Below are 22924 nucleotides of genomic sequence, written 5' to 3'. Positions count from 1 at the left end.
ATGGCAAAAGACACCCTACAAAACCTCCTTTCTGAGCGAGCATCAGCATTGCAAATTGGCGCAAAGCAGCACTGAGGCCAGCAGCTCACGCTGACCAAAGGCCCAGCTCATGACAACACAGACATGTTCTGGGCACTGACAGGCTAACTAACTGCATGGAAATAAAACAAAGCTTTTCTGGTTGGGGTGGGGTGGGGTGGGGGTGGTGTTTGTTTGCTTGGTTGTTTTTTGTTGTTTTGCTTTTTGGTTTTGTTAGGGTTTTTTTTAATTTGAAATTCATTAAATGACAGACTTTTAAAGTAATATTACTCCAGTCACTCCAGTTCCTTTAGTTATGTCGTGGTCTGTCATGCTCTTGCCCACAACCATCAGGAAGACCTGGCAGTAGCTATGTAAGAATCATCCCATCCATCAGATCAGGAATGCAAAACACAGGTTAGGTGGGAAGAGAAAACTACTGTTATCTGTACCTGGGAACAACAACAATCACCAGCAAAACAAAAGAAAAAGGCAAATTCACCATCCAGCCTATTGAACAATTTAAAAAGATGTACTGGTCGGGTTTTTTTGCAAGGACTTATTTAGGACTTATCTCCAGGAAGCACACACACACTAACACTCACAATACTCCCCACACTGTTCAACATATCAGAAGCAAATGTTTTGGTGGATACACTGAAATGCCATGACACTTGCAGTTATCTTTTGCCTGTTTGGAGCCAGGCTTATGCTAGTGTTGATGCTTTCCAAATAACCCTAAGATGGTAGACATGTAAAGCAAAAACCATTATACAACTAATGGCAATTTGAATGGCTCTGCACTAGAAGTACTCTTCAAGACAGGTGAAGTAATTTTACACTCCCGTGCCTTGCTTTTAGTATAGTACAAGGCATGTGGGCCATTAACAGTCAGCTCACTGATTCTCAAAATTTTGTAAACTCATATAGCTAATGCGGTACTCTAAAGCATTATTTTCAGCAACTGTGAATAGGCCAAAGTTGTAGAGAGAAGCGAGATGGATAGTACCGTTTACGCTCACTTGAGAAATCATAAGATGCACAGAGAAAGGCTTATTGATTTTCTTATGATCATTCAACACAGTTCAAGGGGAAATCGGCAATTTCAACACATTATTTGGCTGGGAAAAATGAAGTTGTTTTCAATATCAGCTGCTTGCAAATTTAGTTGTTCTCAAGTCTGCAATAAAGCTTAGAGGCCCTCTTCTGAAAAGCCGTTTAATTTTAACAAAATGTATGATTGCTATGTTTAAAAAAACATTAAAGAGATGTAGATCAGACATTTTCATTTGTGTTAACTGTATGAAATTCTGCCACTCTGCCCTGCAATTCCTCAGCTTAGCTGGGTGAGTCTTACTCAAGAAAACAGCGGGATAAAGGAGAACTAAGAAAACACTCTTTACTTTACCAAAGGCATTTTTCCCTTATTCCGAAGTGCTGTTGAACAGTTGGTTTGCAGCATTCATTTTTGTGGGAAGGGGCCTTTGGAAGTGGTCAGCTCTTTGTAAGAGTCAAGAAAGTTGCACCCTTTGAAATTAGTTTGATTCATTACCATCCACTGCCAATAAACTGGTTCCAGTTGCTTCCACTCCAGAAAGGCTTCTAGTTGCATAGTTTCAGACTCCAGAAGCTGTAACAGCTAGAGGAAAAGGAGAGAAAGGAAAGAAAATCAGGTAACATTGGTCACTTGTGAACTAAATGAAATGTGTGTTTGGTCTAAATTCCAAAAAGAGTGTCAGTAGTACACAGGACACCACCAGGTTACTTTACAAGAACACTGTAAAACCAGCTGCAGAAAGATGATGTGAAACACTTTTCCCAGTATCACTGATTTATTCCTAACCCCAAATGTACAAACACCATCAGCTTTTACATACATAAATGTGAGTTTCCATATTGTTTTGAGGGATCAAAGAGCCGTAATTCTGATATATTAAGGCCTAGATGCTCGACCATCTTCAAATCTTCTGCGCTTCTTGACTACCAAAAATAAGCTATGTTTCTCCAAGAGTATTCTTTTCATCTACCCATTCACTTGCATTTATCGAGGCTGTAAGGTCTAAACACCACCTTATCTTCCAGGCCATGTACAGCCTTCTCTTAGCTAAAACTTACACAGTTGGTCTTTGACAGGGTCTCCTCATATTCAGTAGTAATGACCCCAGCTGCAATATACAGGTACCTCCACTAGTCCAATGTATCTCCTTCCCATGCTGCTCCCGCACCTGGAGAAAACTCAGAACTCCAGTATCTCCATTCCTCTCTGCCTCCTCCCCCAAAACCTTCATCCCTTATTCAGATCACTCAAACTGAGATGATCTCTGATGCTCTGAAATAGCATGGAAGAACTCACTCTAAAAATGTTATGTATTTTTATAAATTGTCTGATCTGCTGCATGACAAATCCTCCCTTTACCTGAGAGCACTTGAAGGAGAGAGGTTATGTTGTAGCTACATGAATTGTAATTTTTTCATAAATATATACATAATACACATGTATGCACACACATATATGGAGAAAGAGACATTCCAATACTAAATATTTGTATACCAGTAAAACAAAAGTTCTTGGAAAGAATGATAATGAATGAATTCAGTATAAATCAGAGCTTATCAGCTTTAACAATTTCAATACTGGCCATATATTTGAAATGAACAATTTTAACACCAATCTGATGCCAAAGGCAACTTTTTAAGATGACACACAAAGAATATACGGTCTCAAAGAGAATGATAAAGAACAGATCAGTACCAGTTAAACCCACCTGATATAGACAACTATCTTCCGCTAGCTTTGTTGCATTTAGTTACTACATATAATTTAAGTAACTGCAAAGCATGAGTTGGCTTTGCAATTTTATTCTGTAGATATAACTTGAAGATAAAGAAATCAAAGAAAGGAATGCACTTTGCAGGAGTAACTGCTGGAAATTATGAGCAGTTTGCTGTAAGACATTGCTGGATCCAAAATACAATTATTACACATTTGTTCGCACAACTGACACTTGGCATTACGCTTAATGACTTTGCTAGTTTCAAGCTCAGCTGGTATACGAAAGGTGGAAGAATGGGTTTCTGTCTCCTTTTTTCTTTTCTCCTTTTTTTTCATAGGTATATCTGCAGCACAAATGGCTTACATTACGGGATCTGATGCTGGCAATAAAACCCAGCCAAAAAGTTGATTAAATATTCAGGCAACAGCTAAGTTACTTGATTTTAAAGTAGCTTTGTAATGTGGTCATGAGCTGCGTGTGATTGCAGTATGAACATGTCTTGTGACAGCTAAAGAGGGATGAAGGTTGGAATGGGAAGCTTCTCATTTTAAGCATTCAAAAAAAAAAAAACCAACTTAGTAAAAACATAGTCATCTTTAGTTTTAGTCTCACTAGAGAAGGTCCTGAATGTTAAAAAGCCATATGCCACTTGCTTTCACATCACAACTGAAAGAATATGGTTCTGAAACTTCACCAAACCTGCAAATGATCTGTTGGAGTTAATGGACCTTAACAACAATCAAAGCTTTCTGAGCAGTTTCATCTCAAGCCTTTCAGGATCTTTTGCATTTTGGGGGGGGGGGGGTTGGACTTTTAAAAAAAAAAAAAAAAACCAAACCAACAAAAAAACAACAAACCCTGCACCATTAGTCATGCAAAACTTGAACAGCTCATTTGCAAGCATTCATCTGACTCACCTACTTATGGCATCCTCACCTTCACTATGGTATTACCACCCTATGAAATACCAGGCCAGCAACTGCATGCTAGATTGTTTCAGCCATAAATCAGTAATGGGATGACTACACCGCTCATCCTAGGAGGACAGTTTTCAAACTAGCTGGAATGTGCCATGACAGCATTAGGCAGCCTGCAAAAGCCAACATTTGAGTTTCTGCCCCGAGGGACTGAAGACACTGTTCCTGGATGCCAATATCCTCTGCCATCCTTTATATGGGCCTTGCAAGACTCTGATGTTATTGCAGCACGGAGGATAAAGCAGAGCGCAATAAAAACTAATGTACTACAAATATCCTTGAGATACCTTAGCAAAAACCATAAAAACAAATAAACGTTCGAGGCAGGGGTGGGACAACGGATTGTGTGTCTGCATGCCATGAATCTGGTCACAAGGACAGCCTGCACATGACCCAGGGGTGACAGGCTTTCACTCAGACATACCCGCACTTAGCAAATGAACAGCTATCTACATCAGCCAGCTTCTTTCCCCCAGCCTCAACCTTTACTCAAGCTTTTCACGAGCATTTATTGTTCTTTAATTAAACTACGCATTTGGGACTTTGAGGTCAATGGTGTATATTTTATTACGTCACCCATCACAGTCACGCCACAGCTGGTATTTCAGCTGCATTTGCAATTGAGGAAACCAAAGCCCAAATTGTACCTCTGCATTTTCCCCAAATACAGTACCTTTTCTTATTCATTTAGTACCAACAATAGTTCAGAAAGAGATGCTTTTACGTGTGATGAGCAGTTCCACTTCTGCTGCTACATAAACCTCTCTTGCATTTGCAAGACAAATTCACAAGCTGGAACTAAAGCTGACTGCTCATTTTCATTGACCTAAGGACCCAGATGTTGTCATGCCTCCTAATGAAATTTAAAGACTAACATCTGCAGAAGAGCATCAATTTTGTCTCATGAACAACATGAAGCAGCAAGTCAAAAACGTGCCTCACGTGGATATCTAAATGACGCTTAGGGATAACGTATGAAAATTGTCTGTCCCTCCACACAAAATTAAGACAATGAAATCCATTTCCTTCATTCTCCTGGAAGAAGTTATTGCTCTACAATACTTACACTGAGAGAAAAAGTAATGACAAATTCAAATTGCTACTCTCTGTGGAGAAGTAATTCCATAATGAATGCTGAGAGCAAACACTTTGCAGTAACAACTTCTCTAAACCATTGTAAAGAAACCATCACTGGTGCAAATTACTTGCAAGCAACAGCTTTGCTATAGAGGCTAAACTGTGCTTAACTGAGCTGTCTCAGAGCAGGCTGCCAGGAAACCTGAGGGTGATGCAGAAGAATGCAAACTCTGTAAAGAACAAGCCTCGCTTCCTCTGACATGCGGCTGTGATCTCCAAAGCCAAACATCCCATATCCAACGCAGCTCATGGAACTCAGGAGACTTTGGGAACTTCAGCTGCAAAAGTCCTAGGTAACAACAGCTTCTAAGTGGTTTTGAGTGATACTCAACAAAGAGGCCAAAGCTGAGTCCTCTTTGGTATCCACAAATCTAACTCGCTCCCAAATCATTATTTAAGCGTATTTGTAATTACTTTTTCTCTTGAGATATTAATCTTTTTCATATTATTTACTAGCATATTGCTAAATTCATTGATGCATGCAGACTATTACAGAAATCAATATTTAATAATTTGCAGCATAATGCATCCTTTCCATAGGCTCAGTTCCAGAGAGCTCCTTGCAACAAGTATTTAATCTCTGATGCCCACAGATCATAATTCAACTACCATATCACTGGCAAAAGCATTTTTAATCAAAAATTGCTCTGCCAAAATATTCAGAAAATCATCCTATTGTTAGACAGACAAAAAATGGTCTTTCAGCAATAAATTATGTTTCTTGGTTCAGAGACAAAATACTGCTGATTCATCACCTATTCAAGTATGACTGTAGATAAAAAACTTGCATTGGACTCCAGATCACTGCAAACCTCACTCCAAATGCCAACATCTCTGAAGTTATGACTCAAGGCTGAAGACAGGGTTGGACAGGGTTGGCTTATTATGAAAGCTTACATGGGGAGAGTATGAAGAGACTATTTCATACTTTTATTTGTTTAATAGGGAATGGCTTTATTCAACTTGATTTTTGGTAATCTGAATACTAGTTCTGAATATCTAACAACTGCAGTAGAGAAGGTAAGTGGAGAAGTTCCTTCTAAAAAAAATGCAAAGGGGTAAATACTCATGAAAAAGTTAACACAATTTACATTACCAGAAGTAAACCATAACTGAGATTAAGGCTTTAGAGACCTGACCAAGCATCAGATGAAATAAACAAATTACAACACAACTTCATCTCTGCTACCAATAAAAAACTCCCGTTACCGGAAAACCAAGCAAACCTTGACAAATGAGAGCCTCTCAAAAGGCAGGCTGTTAGGTTGATGACATTTGGTTTAAAACGGCACCTACTGCCCAAATTGCACTTTAGCAGGGCCAGGTTTTGAGACCCCTTCACCAAAAAACAGAGAAAATCTTGATATCATAAACATCTCAGGCTGGGACAAAAAAAACAACACCGTAGGTGGACACACTCTGTGCTCCAAGATTCAGTTCCACATTGTGATTTCTTCAGAAGCAAAGCTGGTTTAAGACATTCCCATATATCCCTTGAAGGCTTAAGCAAAAATAAATAGGCCTGAAAACTAGAAAGTCACGCTGGAGTAGTGTGAAATACAAGCAGCTGAAGAGCAAAAACCAGACCAATAAGCAGCCTCTAGCCACAAGGCAAATAAAGTTCTACTCAAGTCATTTCTCTGCCTGTGAAATATCACTGAGGGTTGAGACAGAGCAGGAGAAACACTGCAGCCCAGCCATCACAAGGTGGGCGGATCAGAAAGGCTCCTGGATGACAAAAGTGGATGAGAACTTCTCCCACCACCAGCTATGAACCCCACAGGGACCTTGGCCGAAACACTAGCAGGGATGGGGAAAGGCCCTCTGTAGCTCCAGAAGCAAGTATTTCTGCGTCTGCTGAGCATCATCTCTTTTGAAATTGTAATGGTATTTTATTTTGTGGTGCAGACTGTAAGGGAAAACAGGACTTGGATCTTTTGCAGAAGATAAAATACATAAAATACAAAACACAGCAGCTTTGGGTGGAGGAGTGTAATTCCAGATGTTTGGATGTGTGCAAAACCTCCAACACCTAAAACAAAATGTGTGACTTCTCCTCTTGCCAACACCAGTTTTATACCACCAGAGCTCAAACTTCAATTGAGCTATCTCAGTTTTACATTGCTGAGAGCAGGGAATCAAACCACTAGTTAAAAACTTAAGTGACAAAGATCATCATTATAAAACATAATTGCTATTTGTAGAGGGATTTAGAAAACAGCTGTTTAAAATGAAACTGAAAGAAAGTGGAATTTAAAGCAAACAAAAATGAGGCGTTTGGCACATAAAAATTGTACTACAGCTTTCACATTGATAGGCAATGAACTGGAATGTAATAACAATGACACTCATTTGCAGAGGAACAGGTCAATGAATGGACTGCTCTGCATTTTTCCCTGTGGAAATGGCACATACTAAAACAGGGAAAAAAAGATCAGGAAAAAGACAACTGAAGTGCAAGTTTTATACTTTAACAGCAAAGATCAGGATGTATGAGAATGGAAAAGGCACACATTTTCTTTCCCAAAGGTACCACTGATTTTGGGTGCCTAACCTGGCATACCTGAAAAGCCAAATTTTCAGGAAGTACTAAGTACCTTTAGCTGAATATATGCTCACTTAAAGCACATCCAGTATGTACCAAAAAAAAATCACAATTTACTTTAGAGAAATCTCAGCCAGAGGATTTCAAAGGAAAGCACCAAATTGTATCACAGTACCGCCTGACAGCTGTTCATATTGTACTGCCAACCAGAACCCCCATGTAGCTGATGTCAAAAAAAGACCATTATTCATCTGCTTTTATTCAGACTGTTTCTGTACACAGAACAAAAGCATTATCCATACGGAGTTTTTTCTTTTTTTCCCCCCATATACTTGCCCGTTTTCCTATATTTTTAACAGACCACAAAAACACACACAGAAATCAAACAGGAACAAGCAATTTCTAATTTGCTTTTTAAACTCATCTGAATTCAGAATTGAGGCTGCACTTCTGAACAGTACCAGTATCCTGGTTTCTATATGTTTCCACACTGGATGTTACTACCCCATGAAGAAGCGCTAGTGACAGGAGGAGCATTTCCTTTCCTTTCCTTTGTGTGTGTGTGTGTGTGTGTTATGACTACTAACTTCAGCAGAGGAACTAACCCTTTAGATTTTACCCTCCCCCCTTTATTATCCCATCCATCCTTGCCACCAGCTTATTATATCCACCTACTGTGTCCTTCCTTGACATCCTTATCCTGCATTTGGCAGTGAATAGGCAAAAACGCTATCCTTATACAAAGCCAAAGAAACGCCTTTTTTTTTTTTTTTTTTTTTTTTTTTTTAAAATCAGCCTGCATTGCAAACACCTACTAAGCCAAGGGATTGGCTTCTTTTTCTTCCCTTGAGCTTTAGTACTTTCTCTTCAAAATAAAGGGCTGTGTAGCACTAACTGTGCACAAGTGATGTCTTGAACTCCTGTGGGGGCTTTTCCGTATGGGTTCATCTGTTCTCAACTGAGTACACCACAGGCTGCCAGTCCCAAAGACCATGTAAGGCTCCCAAGCCTCCTTTTCCCTCCTTGTCTGCTCCTTGCAAGAACAGGGGCTCGGAAGCACAAGCGGGGTGCCTTCCTGGCGCAGACCTTCCCACAGGTGCCTGCCAGCTCCCTGCCACCTTCTTTGCCTACTGGCCTGTAAGGAAGGACCAGGTGGTCCTTACCTAGGACTGGATGAGCAGTGACACCCAGGGCTTCCCCAGTTCTGCTTCAAGGGACAGAGCTGCAGGACTTCACCTGCACTCCTGGGGCACCATCGGATGTACAGCATGACTAGGACTGGCTTGTACAGCATCCACAACAACAGAAAACCAACCTCTAAGCATTGACAAATATTAAATATAATTTAGCTCTCACCCAAAGACAGAAAAAGATACATAAAGAAGAATGGCTTCCACCATCGGAGACCCAACAGCACACAGAATTACCACAGATGTTCATGTTAGTTAAACAATGAATTTAAAGAGTTATTCAATATGCGGATTAGTCTAAGCTTGCCAACTTGATACAAATACAGTTTCTCCCAGCCTAGCTCTTCTTTGACAAGCCATCATAGCCTATCATGCATGCAGGTACTTTCACACATTTTAAAATAGTCATTATTGACTAGACAATCTACTAGTTTAAAGTCTGCTACAGTCTCCCTTATGTCAATTCATTTCTCTTGCTAGTCTCTTAACACAGTCCTTTAAATTAAGCGACAAACATATTCAAAAAGAACAAATCTGAAACCACTTGCAAAGCATGAGTAACAGCTGGTTTTATAACTCTATTTCCTTGGCTATTTAAAAAAACAAAAATACCTGCCAGTATAGCTGAGTTAACATTATGGGCCAATTGCACACAAAGTTTAATTTTACAAGGCTATAAAAAAAAGCTCTACCAGTCTCCTCCCAATCTGAGCTGCATTGTCACCTCTAAAAAACAGGGTTCAGCTCAGCTTTCCAGCAACAGTTTCAGTTGTGACCAAAGCCATTGCAATATATGAATTCCACTGTAGTTTGCATCTTTACCTAGCATGAGGCTGGAGAATGCAGTGGTCCTGTTTTGCTTGACTTTCTGGATGGGTTAAGTGTCTTTTTGATGCAGCAGTGGATGTAGGGCAACAGAGGTCCCAGTGAGGGATCACAAGATCATCATAGCTCTGGGGCACTTCAGCATCAGCCTTCATCGATAGCCATATTTTGGCACAAGAGAAGAGTGACAAGCCTGGGACACTAATAGAATGGGACACTAATTGCAGCCAGAGGCCACCTTGCTTCTGTTAGAAGCTGATAACGAATTTCTCTTTTGGATGAAAACGACAATAAAGACTCCACAAGCAAAGATGCTCTGCACTCTCTAGTGGCTACTGTTAGCTTCAAGGCACAGTTCAAGAGATGGGTTATGAGTTTTAAAGCTCCTCACCTTAACATTTTTTCCTGAGATTTAATTTGTTCCTTCAGGGCCCAATACCCCAGTTAAGATCCACCAGGCTGGACCAATGAGACCCTTTCAGACTCCATCACCAAAGAATGGCAGCAAGTAAGCAATTCTCACTCTGAAGTCTCCTACCAAGGAAGGTTAAGAGGCAGCATGACCAGGGTATTTTGATATGAATGCGAAGACAAGACGCACCTTTCACACCACATATGCCCCTGCACATCAGCCTCAGCTGACCCAGCTGATAAACAGGAATTTCATCATTCAGCTTACAGACACCAGATATGATACTGGTACAACCTTTTCCGTAGCACTGTATGGGACCACAGAGCCTGCCTTGCCTCCCTGTGCTGGCCCAAAGCATCACCTGAGCTGGGGCAGCTTGCTGGGTTAGCAACTTCCACCAAAAAAAAATTATCCTGATGACAAAGAACCTCAGCCTTGTCTCTCCAGCTTATTAATTCCAGCTGCATTGTCTCAGGTAGAATTATATTATAGTATGGCACTGTCATTGTCACTGTCACAGCATTCAAATTATGTTAAGTATGGCATAAAGCAAGCAAAAGCACAAATGCAGCAGTGAAACTTAGTATCATCCTATCAGTTTTTCTGTCACTGGCAATCACAACCAAGTCTTCCTATCAGTCAAGCCACATAGTGCAGTTTCTACTTCAATGCAGCATGTATCTACTGTGTTTCAGAGATACCTTCCGTTCTTATGGTGCAGGAGACTAAGATATTGCTGCTACACAGTCCAACAACTGATGGAGTCCGTGATGAACCGCTGCATCGTTTTTCAAGGACCAAGAACTCTACATGCTTGGTCAATAAAATGCACTGAGTAATAACTCATCCCCAAAAAAATGGTGATGGCAACTCCAGAACTGCAGCTCTATTAACTCTTTTTTTTTGTATGGATAAGTTTAGCTGAAGGCAATATTAGTGACAAATTGCAGCCTGGGGAAATTTTCAGATCAAGGCAATAATGCCATGAGGTAGAATGATTTGCTTTAGTGTTGCTATATAATGCTGCCAGTTCCTCCAATGGGACACTAATTGCAGCCAGAGGCCACCTTGCTTAAAAAATATCTACAGAAATATTTTATCACTAAATCTGCCTGGAGTAATAAAGAAATAAAGCACCCTTCCCAAGAAGGGGCACCGGGAAAGTGAAATCAGGTACAGAGTTCAACAACTAAATGATTCATGGCTGGGTGACAAGCTAGTGCTTGTCAGGTGAAGCAGCTGGTCTCATGCTAACACCATCAGCTGCCAAGCAGAACCACGCGGGCAGGAAGGGACCTCTGGATGTCTCTAATCCAATCTCCTGCTGAAAGCAAAAAGCTCAGGGCTCTGTCCAGCAAGTCCTGAACATCAACAATGGAATGTCACCCCTTCTTCAGAATCTGGTTACAGAGTTTGACCACCCTCACGGCTATTATTTCCCCTTATATCTGGCCAGCATTTCTCACGTTCCAGCTTGTGTCTGTTGCCCCTTCTCCTGTCCCGGTGCACCTCTGAGAAGAGCCTGGTCCAGCCCCGACCACCTCAGTGGCCTTACCGGACTTGCGCCTGTGTGCCACTGTCCTTGTGCTGGTGAGCCCAAACTGGACACCTAGCACTCAGTCTCACGAGTGCTGGGCAGAGGGACAGGATCCCTCCCTTTGCCCTGCCAGCTGCACTCCTAACACAGCCCAGGATGCAGTCAGCCTTTGCTGCCTGGGCTCACTGCTGGCTCCTGGGCAACCTCTCGTCCACCTGGACCCCCAGGGGTTGGTCTTTTTTGCAAAGCTGTTTATTAAGCAGTCAGCTCCCAGCCTGTACCATTGCAAGGGCTTATTCCCACCCCAGATGCAGGCCTTTGCACTAGCCTTTACTGAGCTTCCTGAGGCTCCTCTCAGCTCATTTCTGCAGCCCATCTCAGTCCCCCTGAACAGCAACGCTGCCCTCCAGTGTATTCACTGGTATGCCCAATTTGGTATTGTCTGCACACTTGCCGGTAGCGTGCTCCATCCCATCATTCAAGCCATGAGTAAGATGTTAAACAGTACTGGCCCAAAAGCTGATCCTGGAGGGACACCACTAACAACCAGAGACCAATTTGAGTTCAGTGGCCCAAACAATTTTCAACTCACATTATCACTCATTTATCCAGCCTATCTCTAACCAACTTGGCTATAAGGATATAAGGACTTTCCTTTAGTGATACATAAACACAGGCACATTCTCTGTCCCTATCTGCCTTTCTCAAAGCTCTTTAATTACATGCCTCTGCCTCATTCTGGGATGGGAAACTCCACACTGCTTTGAAACGGAACAACCACAGCAGGATCTGAGGGGACTGCGGAGGTGGAAAATGCCTGTCCTAGAGCAGGCGGAACTGAACCAGCCGGTAACAGCAGGCATCAGATGAGCAGAGAACCGTCTGACGCTGCAGACCATTGCAGGGAAGGAGAAACAGAAGAGATTGCTTTGATCATATTCATTCTTTAAGATTTAAAGCAGTTTAGCTCCTGCAGAGGCTTCTTTCTTTCTTTCTGCAGCATGAGGAAGAGTCACTCCATGCATTTTTAGCCTCTCCAACCTCCCGAAATTAACTCTCTCATGGGTACCCATTCACTCCTCCTGTCACAAACCCCAAGCTTTCACCCTGACCTCCAGCTGCTTCCTGGGTCTGGATAGTCCTTGTCCATCTTCTAGACACATTCTGGAAGCCAAGCCCCACTGCCTCTGGAGGGGGACAAAACCTCCAGCAGCAGCACAACAGGGTTGACCAGGGAAGTTAAGAGAGGAATTCCTCACCTGAGACAACTAGTCCGCTGTCTGCCTCAACAGGAGACCACACAAAGCATCCAAAGGCAAGCAATTTATATTTAACTTTTTTTTCAAAGTCATCCCTTCTAAAATTGACTTGAATCTACCTTAGAAATATCAATATACATTATCTTGCACAGTTTGATTGCTCTTGCTTCTACAGTGCCCAGCTGGCTGGAGCCTTTCACTTTCTTAAGAAGGATCAGGAACCCAGCTACAAGTAGACACTGTCTAAAAGCAGCTTTGAAGCCATTTGACCTCTGTAATTCTTCCTGATTTTACATGGATGACAAGGGTTGCATCTGCTCTGCCTCATTTTTGCAAATGAGTACCTGATCCTCTGTTTCCAATAGGTTTTAATAACTACTATAGCAAACCATGTTTTATGTGATAGACGTCAGCAAATTACCAGAAAACCAATTGCCTACAGTATGTCGGAAGGAAAATGGCATGGCAGCCTATCCCCTCCTTCTGTAGAGTGAATCATTAAAAAAGGGCAGGAATAAAATTCTTTGTTCCTGCCACGCAGCACGGGGTGGGCAGCACATGCTGTCACTGACAGTTTCTTTGCTTTCTTAGTGCTTATTCTTTCCTTGCGATAAAATGTGAGAAGGAAAAGTGATATCTGAATCACCAAGAGTTTTTTTATTTCATTTTTAAATTGTTTTCTCAGTAGCCACTCTCCTACTCTATACGAAATACATAACAACAACTAAATCACCCCATTTGTAAGACAGTATCCACTGCTGCTCCAGTAATTGTAGAGAAGGGTTCCCATGTACAGAGCCAGAAGAAACAAAATACAACAGCATTTTTCCGATTTCAATAACCTTCAGTACAGCAAGCTTCAAACCAACAGAGCCTTCTCCCAGAAAAACAACAATAAGTAGTAAGTATTCTGGATTTTAAAGGTGATCTAGGCAATCCCTCTAAGACCAAAACACTGTAATGTATTGTGCTGAACATCCTCATGCACAAGGAAAATGTGGGTTTCCCAGTACAGCTCATCCTCCCTGCAGGCTCTGAAACTCTACCCATCCCAGTGCAGCAGATTTCACTGTGCACAGCACCACAGCAGGCACTCTGCTCCTGACATTACACCACCAAAAGACCAAACTAGAGAAATCTAGAGAGAAAAAACAAATCTTTCAACCAGCATAACCCATGGGGGTTTAAAGCCAGTTCTTGCTCCGTCATTCAGCTTACCAATATCAGGGCACCAAGGGGAAAGCAGTAGTCTAGGACAGGGCAGAAAGCCAGCTCAGACCAGCCGAGTATCACTGATGCGCTCCTGACCCTGCTCATCATACAGCAGCACAGAGGCTATATTTCGTTTGAGCCTGCCGGGGACCTTCATATTAAATTCATCCTTACAGCCTCCACTCTTTCTTATTTGAAAAACCACCATCAAAAATCAAGTACTCTGGATCGTTCAGCTCCCTCAAGCTTTCTTGTGTGAGCCTCCAGGCCTCCTGCATTCAGGTGCTGGAGCCCCATATATAATTCAATATGTTATCAGATCTGCTCTCTTCTGCAATATTAATATGTCAGCTCCCATGTTAGTTCTCACCAATCTGACTACCATGCATGTAAAATGTCTAAAGTAACTGTGGCTGGAACACCACCACAAAACATTAAGTAATTTAACAGGGGAAAAAAAAAAAACCATTGGCTTTGACTGGCAGTGTTGCTCAGAGCACATGGCAGTAAGTATGTTTTACAGTTTTAATGCACAATCCAGCAAGATAACTGCTAAGGTTGGAAACTGAAGCATTCAAAGTTTAAAAGTGCCAGAATTCAAGCTGCCTAAACAACACTAATTTGACCATCCCATGTGTATATAAGGTCTAGAATTACGTGACCAAAATATTCCCCTTCATAACCTGTCTCACCAAGGGCAAAGAATGGCTCGTGCTTGCTCCACAAGCTATTCCTTTTCCTTTCAAATTGCATATTATTCTGTCTATTCTTCAGAGGGAAGCCATGGACTTATTTGCCATACATCATTCAAATCCCATTCTGAAGACAGAATTTTTATCTTCCGCATAAACAAGTTATCTTTCCTAATGACCCATGTGAGATGAGATGACGGTATTATTGTCATTTTACAAATCGGAAATGAAAACAAAGAGATGAAAGTAAAATGCTTCCATTTCTTCTGGATGCCTTAACTGAGACTTCTGAGACCCGATTTTCAGAGAATTTAAAAATTACTATGAAGCACTTCATGGATACTTCATGGATCTACCCAGCTCTGATCTTTCACATCAGAGCCACCTCGCCTCCCCACTACCCTCATGCAGGCCTCTTGTCCAGGGGCCTCTTCCAGCTCCTGACTTCACTGAACGAGAGCCAGTGTCCATCCTACCCCTTTCCTCTGCCTGTCCAGAACCCTACTTCTGCTCCCAGCCTGCAGCTCCTAACAGTCAGTCCATGCTCCCTGTGTTCTTCGATGAATAATGTTAGAATGGTTTAGTAAAAGCAAATTAAAGACAGGAAGAGAGGAAAACCTGAATACTTTAAAAGGGCAAAGCATTTGCTATTTTTATTCAAAGTGCTGTGGCAAGCATAATTATGCAAATTCAAAAAACTTGTCATAATTGACCTTTTCAAAACATGTGTGTCCATGGGTCTAACATACAATTCATCAGTGAACCCTGGAATTTATTAAAGGTCAGCAGTTCTAGAACTTCCTCTCATTTCATCATTAAAAAACTTAAGATGCACCCAGCAGCAATCATCAATGAAAAACAAACTTGCTTAAAAATAGGTAAAGATTTTGATGCATTGGGTTAGAAAAACCTGTACCTTTAAAAAGTGCTGTAAAAGGAAAAGAACAACAATTGTCCTTGCTACAGAATCTATCAGCTTGCTTGTTGTTCTGAAAATTCAACAATGCCAGAATCCAAAGATTCTGGTCATCTATAGACTTGTAAGCAGTTCTAGCAAATGGTCAGGAGTCACTACTGATTCAACCTAAGTTTATTCTGGCAGTGTGTAAAGTAAATCTAAAATCTCACTGTGTTTAGATCCTTTGGGGCTTGGCTGTCTCTTCTACCCTATTGTTCCAAGAACTGTGTCACAGACCTTTGTATTCCTTTGGGGAAGATTGTTCTCCACTTTTCTGATCTCATTCACAGCAACACAGTCTCTCCCCACCTTGAAAACTGGTTCGTGCTACAACCTTTCTATGAAGAGCTCACACAGACCCTGGCATGAATCTCCATGAAGATTTCTGTGGAGTCAAGACTGGCCAAAGAGGGATTTCAGACAGAACATGCACAGCAAAAAAAACAAAACAAAACCCCCCCATATTTCCACAAATACTCACAAGCCCCAGTGCAATTACTCTCAAACTTTATGCTATATTATTTTTTATGCAGGGTCCACTTGAGAAATTGCAAGTACTTTTTCCTTTCAAGAAACTGAAACACGATGAAAAATAGGCAAAGCTGTCCTTAATTACAAGGGTAGTTACAATGTGAAATACTGATCCTGTTCCATGATAGAAATAACAGAACTATGGCTTTTATCAAGGGAATGAAGCAATGAACATAAAAAAAAAGCTGAGGGACAGATCAAACGGAATTAGTTGCCAGAGCATCACAGAAGATAATGAATCTACGACAATTTATACCAATGAAGGCAGCTTGTCCTTGAAGCTCAAGGTAACTTTTTCAGAAAAGAACAAATCTTTTTTCTGGAATTTGCATGCAGTACAAGCCTTCGCTTCCTGAATTAATGTTCTACACAGCAGCATCACAGACTATAGCATGAACGTGATTTTTTTTTTTTTCCATTGGCACCTACACTCTGAGAAACGTGTTGGTTCAACTGCTTCTTGTACAACAGATGGAAGGACATCATAAAATATCAGATGGTCCCCTAGCAGGCTCTTTGAAATGCAAATAAGGCTACATATCCTTCACCCCTGCCATACAAGACAGGGTTGATTACAGAAATACTACATACTAGCACGGGTCTGTGTCAAGACAGTAATGTGACACAGTGTCAAGCTTAGCATCAGGGTTTTAACTGTTTATTTTCATTTAGCGCCTGCCTGCAGCGTCTGTCACCACCAGGAACATTCCATGAAGTCCCAAACAACCAGCACAAGGACACCAAATATAGCCCGGCACACAGCAGCTGGAATTATCCTGCCATAGTTATTCCATTTTCATCCAAGACAGTCAGTAACTTAGGATCCATTTCTGGAGATAATGCAATACCATAGCAATTATTCAGCAACCAGCTGAATAACTTGTATTAGATAAGAGACTTCACTTTTGCTGCTCTGCCTTCACCTACTTTCCAGGAGGTGGTGCTGTCACTCGGACAGAAATGGACCAAACACTCTCACATAGTGTTTGTGTGCTGCATATACTGGTTGATCTTACCATTTAACATGCCTATGCAGATAAAATACTTCAGCAGATGAGGACGACTTTATGCAAGAAGTGCACAAGCCCACATGTGCATGCACATGACGCAAACCAAAAACTGAAATTTCATGCAAAGTAACTCGTAAACGCATGTTCAACATTTTTGAAAATTCAAAGCCTATCAGTTCCTAATGCTCCCAATCTGAATGTACTTATTCTGAAAAGAACAGAAGCTCTTTAGTGCTTCGCATGAATTCAAACCATGGGCTATTACTCACAGAGAATAAACCTGTTGTGTCACCCATCTGTAACAGCCATCTGGGACAGATGTTTTAAATGGAAATTGCCACGAGATTTAGGGTCCACAATCAACTTATCTTACAACTTGATCATTTACCCCTTGAATGTCCCAATAAGAAATTATGGAGTCCTACCTGACTGAAGGAAGCAACACACATACTGTACATTGGCTTCCTTCCCTGACACATGAACAGCCAGAAAGATCAATGCTAGGCCCATACCATCCTACCCCATTCCACCCAATCCCTGCTGCTTTGAGATTCACCTGAATTTTTTATGGGCATGGAATTGACCATACATTATGTATGCAAAGTCAGACAGACTATTTGTGTGCTCCTATTTACTTGCTACCAAGGACCTTAGCTCCTTAAGCCAAATAAATTCCCTTTAAAACGTGTTAATGATCAACAAGTAAAAATATTTTTCATAAAATTCTGAAACAAAATTATTAGCTACTCACACCCAAGTTCTATGAATTTCTCTGCATGTCCGTCTGGCAGACAGCTGCATTATTTATTTGCTGTGACACTCAGTAAATTGATCTACTGGCATTTAAAGGTGTCATCTTTATTCATTACAATTTCAATGATCACTCCAGCACTGCCAGCATCGTACCAGTGACCTGAGTTCTGACTACAACTTTTAATCTCTGCTAATCACAAAGCCTGCAAGATTGAATTCCATGTATAAAGCAGTATAAGAAGAGACAGAAGAAACTGAAGGACTAGGCTGCTTTGCTTCAGAGTTCATTGATCTCTTTATGGTAACAATTTGATGAGAAAGTTAATTTAATGACTCTGAAGTGCAACATACATTTTTCGAGCTCAAGGTAAAACATCAGAACTGGTGACACTGCAATGCAGAATTAAGGCAAATTGGCTTCATAGACAAGAATGGGATTATATTACGCTGACAATGATGAAAAACTACCCAATCGGTCCCACATCACAACCACTGTCCTCACAGTCACAAGAGGAATGTGACTGCCTCCTCACAGAGAGACGATACTGCCCTGGAGAGTTTGGGGTAGATGTTGCCTACGCTCAGCCACATCCTCTCCCCAGTACGCTTCCAAACTATTTTAGCCGCAGTGCCAGAGACCAGAACTCTATTTCTGCCCTGAGATATTTCAGGCTGGCAAATAACAGCAGTCCCCCAGTCACACTGGGGAACCCATTTAAAAACAAGCAGTACTGATACAGCTTGGGAAATGTACCAAAACACAAGACATTCAATATGCTCTAGACTATGTTCTTGCATACTCTAGAGTGATACATGCAAGAGGTTTTAAAGAAAAGACACAATGAACATCCAAGCTCCCTACCAACGCACAGGCTGTGGCAATGCTGCTGCACTGTAATTGTCCCCGATTTGCACGCCCTAGCATGGCCTCAGGCAAACAGCTCCGTAACCATCACCACCGACTGAGGCGCTTCTGCTGAGAAAATGATCACCAGCATGTTTCTCATGCAACACTCTGCAAACCAGAGCGTTCAAAAAGTCACGACAGCATCCTGGGAAAGAAAGGACATGCATGTAGAGGTCAAGAGCTAACAGGAGCACGCACATGTACTTCAACTGGAAACTGAACACCAGCTGAAATAACATTGCCTCCTCCCCTTCACTGACACCCCTGGGCAGCACAGGAACTAAACGCAGCGGTGACCTGCAACTCACAGCCACGCACATGTATAACCATAGCCAAGCCAAACCGCAGGAAAAGTTGGAATTTTGATCATGCCTCACTAAAGAAAAACCACAATTAAAACTGTTACGCTTGGGAAACTTCCAGCTCTATGAATCCGACAAAGACATTTATGATGATAGAAGAATAATAATGTCCAGTAAAATCCCTGTATATAAAAACACACTAAAAGAGTTTTATCGTCAGAAGTCCAAGGGAATAACATTTTAAACAAGTTAATGTGCAACTTCTATAGAAAAGGAGTAGCATGACTTTTCCATTTCATAAACCGAATTTTTTCTTCACAGCTATCTGTATCCTATCACACTTTTCCAGTCAGACTAAACATCTCTTGCTTTATTACAGATCAGAGCAACTTATCTCTTGGGATATTTTTGATGAAAACGAACTCTCGGTTTCAATAAAACCAGCCCAGTGTCCTTTCTGTGATAGCTAATTTTTGACACTTCGATCCACTTTGCATTGCTATCCTTTGAAGGATGCCTAACATGAGAAGGAATTCATAACACCACCCACCAACAGGGGTGCATTACAGTAAGACATATTGACATGCTTGCTCTTTTTATTGATCCATGCAGCAGGTTGTTATTTGAGGTAACATTAACAGAAATGTCACATTACTTAGAGAAAAAAAAATTATTTCACAGTTTTTGGAAAAAACATTTGGCAGAGTGCTGCCATCTGCACCAATATTTGAAAACCAAGCTACTCAAATATGCATAATTTACTTAATCTTATCCAGATATTTGAAAATTAGAGGCTTTTTATTACATTTTCCAAAGAAGCATCACTTTGCATATTGAGTATTATATCCATCTGGAAAACTGACACTCAAAACAGCCTTGCCTTTTCAAGTCCATACCACCTTGTTATACCAGGCTCTTCATATATACCGAGTCTGTGACTACTGGAAGCTGCTTTTGGGAAATAAGGGTAAAGGGAGACAAAAACTACAAAGATTGCTCAAATGATGACAATAAGAATTTTAAGTCTCCCGAAAATATGTATGCTGAAGTGTTGTGAAAATTTCCTGCAATTTTTCCTTTTTATTTTAGAATCAGGCAGAAGAGAGTAGCTTAGAGAAACCCCTTTTCTTGAACAGATTCGAGAGCTTCAAGAGGTTAACAATTTCACAGCTGATTACGCTGACAAACAATTCCAATTTTGGACCAGTCCAAGCAGTAAGTGACATAAGAAAAGAATTTCCAACACACATGCACCGGAGCTGGAGCCTGTTTGGGATTACACCTGTTAAGAGACCAGAAACTGGAGATAGAGACTGTGGTCACCCATAGTTTCTTTGAAGAAAACATCTTCTGCCACCCTGCCTCCGTCCCTCTCAGTGGTCACCCTTGTTTTGAAGGGGTGTCCCCTGTATTATTTATTTACTGTTTAAACCTGGGAAAGGTGGAATGAAACCTCCAGCGATTTTAACTAAGCAGCACAGCTGCCCACTAAACCTTCTTGACTCTAGCACCCTACCCAACCTCAATGTTTAAAATACAAAAAAAAATTCTTTCCATTTTACCCTCACAGCCTCCACTGAACGGCAACAGCTGAAGCAGACATCCAGGAAAGGGAGCAGAATGCAATAAAGAAAACTCCTGGAATGATTCACCAACAGCGCAGTCAAAACCAAATAGGCTTTACAAGACTATTGTTATGCTTTAATGTAACAGATCGGTGACATATTCAGGGTAAGGCTTTGGAAAAACATAGTTGCAAGGTCCTTCTACACAGTCCGGAAGTTTCTAGTACCAGCCCACCAGACTTTTCTGGACATTTGCTAAGCTCTGGAAGACTATAAAGTATAGGCTTCAGAGGACTGAGCTGCTGTGTGTTCTGAGCTGCTGAACAAACCGTAGGAGGGGGACTGTGAGGCAGAAATAAAAAAGAAATCTCAAGCTTAGCCGTTTGCTCTAGAAAAACAATAATTTTCCAGGAAAATGTTCTAAACAGCTGAACTTTATCAAGAGGCTAGATGTGAACTGTTCATCCAAGGAATGCTCAGTAATGAAAGATTAACATGCACTTTACTTTACGGAGTTTGAAAATAAGACTACTTCCCATCTTCAAATCTACTTTTTTGGATTTCTTTGTGCACAGTATTTACAATACCCACTTCTGATCTTAAGGTAGCAGCAGAAAGAATATCTTCTTTGAGTAAACAAATTTGGACAGACTGCAGAAATTTGCCAAGTTTTGATTTTGCTAGGGCTGAGCTTAAAATGTCAATCTTGTTCCAGTTTCACATAGAATGAACTTTTACAAACTGATTTGTAAAACAAATGTATTGTTTTGTATTATAACAAGTGAATTGTACTACTTCAAATAATAAACTGAAACATCTATGATAACTGAGTATTTGAGAGCAGCAGAAATATATACTTAAGGGCAAAACAGTACACTAGGAAAAATGATGTTTTCCTAAGAGGTTCTGTCAGCACGCATAAGGAAACACTTTTTTACTGTGAGGATGACTGAGCATGGAGCAGGTCACCCAGAGAAGATGTGGAGTCTCCATCCTTGAAGATATTCAAAAGCCATCTGGACATGATCATGGGCAGCCTCCTCTAGGTGACTCTGCTTGAGCAGGGGGGTTGGACCAGGTGACCTCAAGAGGTCCCTTCCAACCTCAACCATTCTGTGCTTCTAAAATATTTCTCAAAATAAAGCCCCTTACTACCATCCAAAAAGGTAGTCAACTTGTATAATTTCTGGAACCCATGAATGCTAGCATCAGATGTGCTTTGGCTCTCCTGGAGAGATAAATCAGATCTTTCCATGTTCTCACTTACAACTGCTCAGGCAAGGTCACAGGCAGACACTCTGCCTGGCTGGCCCAGATGTGGTTACTAGTAGTATGCAACAGAAGTCAGCCAACTGATCTACAATGTTTTCTTCTACAAGCCTTTTCTTCAGTGGCACTTTCAGTCAGGTCTCTTCCCACTCCCTACCAGTTTTTACAAAACTTAGCCTAATACCTTTGTGTCTATGTTCTATCAAACGGGAAGAAACAACTTGTATTCACCAAATGTGGTGAATTCCAAAAGTGAGGAAACTGACAATTCAATATATAAGCCCTTATTTCTGTTGGAAACCAAGTTAAAAACATGTTACAAGGAGTGCAGTCTGCTGAACAATGTTTGTGTAAAGCATACTAAGCATCCAAGAATTACAGGAGAAGCATTACCTGCTTGTAGTTCTCCGGTTGCCTAACGAGATCCGTTTCTGTGACAGAAAAATGTCCAAGGATCTGGTCCGTATGGGAGCCACTAGTGAATGAATGGATCTGGAATAGATTAAATTAAAAGATATTTGTCAGTACAAGGACCAGATCATTAACAACATCATTAGCTACTATTTAAAGGCTGCATGGATTGGAATGGTGAGGTGAACCAGTGGTTACAAGCCCATTCCCAATGGACAAGTACAAATGTAACTACTACCACCAACACAACAGACCTTTTTAAAACAGCCTGCAGGAAATTATGATCATGCACCACAATCATCTCACAAAATGGTCCATCTGGTATTGTTACCAGAACCACATGCAGGAATTGCTACTGCTGCCACCACAGTAAAACTGAAAGATTTCTCTTTTCATCCTGTCTTAAAGTCTTCTTCCTTACAGTACACATGCTCTTCTGCATAGCATGAAAGGAGAAACCATTTACACAGATAGCAGAAGTCTCAACAGAGGTGAAGGATACCCTCAGAATAATTTTTTATTTCTTCCTTTAAAGCAGAAAATGCTACCTAGTTACAGTAAGTTTCTCTTTTGCTGCTATATATTGTTGGCTTTCGCTTACTGGGACCTTGTCCCAGCTGCGCTGGTGATGGTATCATCA

General features: G+C 41.1%; 1 protein-coding gene across 1 annotated transcript in view; it reads right to left on the bottom strand.

Moving 5' to 3' along the window:
* Positions 1–22924, bottom strand: part of TEDC1 (tubulin epsilon and delta complex 1) — a 77024-nt gene that overhangs the window by 25668 nt on the left and 28432 nt on the right. Inside the window, exons 5-6 of the mRNA XM_075711047.1 lie at positions 22267–22365; positions 1571–1657 (exon numbers count right to left, since the gene is read on the bottom strand). Of these exons, the coding sequence (XP_075567162.1) occupies positions 1571–1657; positions 22267–22365 (186 nt within the window). The remainder of the gene's footprint in view (positions 1–1570; positions 1658–22266; positions 22366–22924) is intronic.

The sequence above is a fragment of the Pelecanus crispus genome, chromosome 5 (genome assembly GCF_030463565.1).
Source record: "Pelecanus crispus isolate bPelCri1 chromosome 5, bPelCri1.pri, whole genome shotgun sequence".
NCBI classification, from domain to species: domain Eukaryota; kingdom Metazoa; phylum Chordata; class Aves; order Pelecaniformes; family Pelecanidae; genus Pelecanus; species Pelecanus crispus.
The sequence above is the reverse complement of the archived record's forward strand: the minus strand, read 5'-3'. Positions and strand labels throughout refer to the sequence as shown.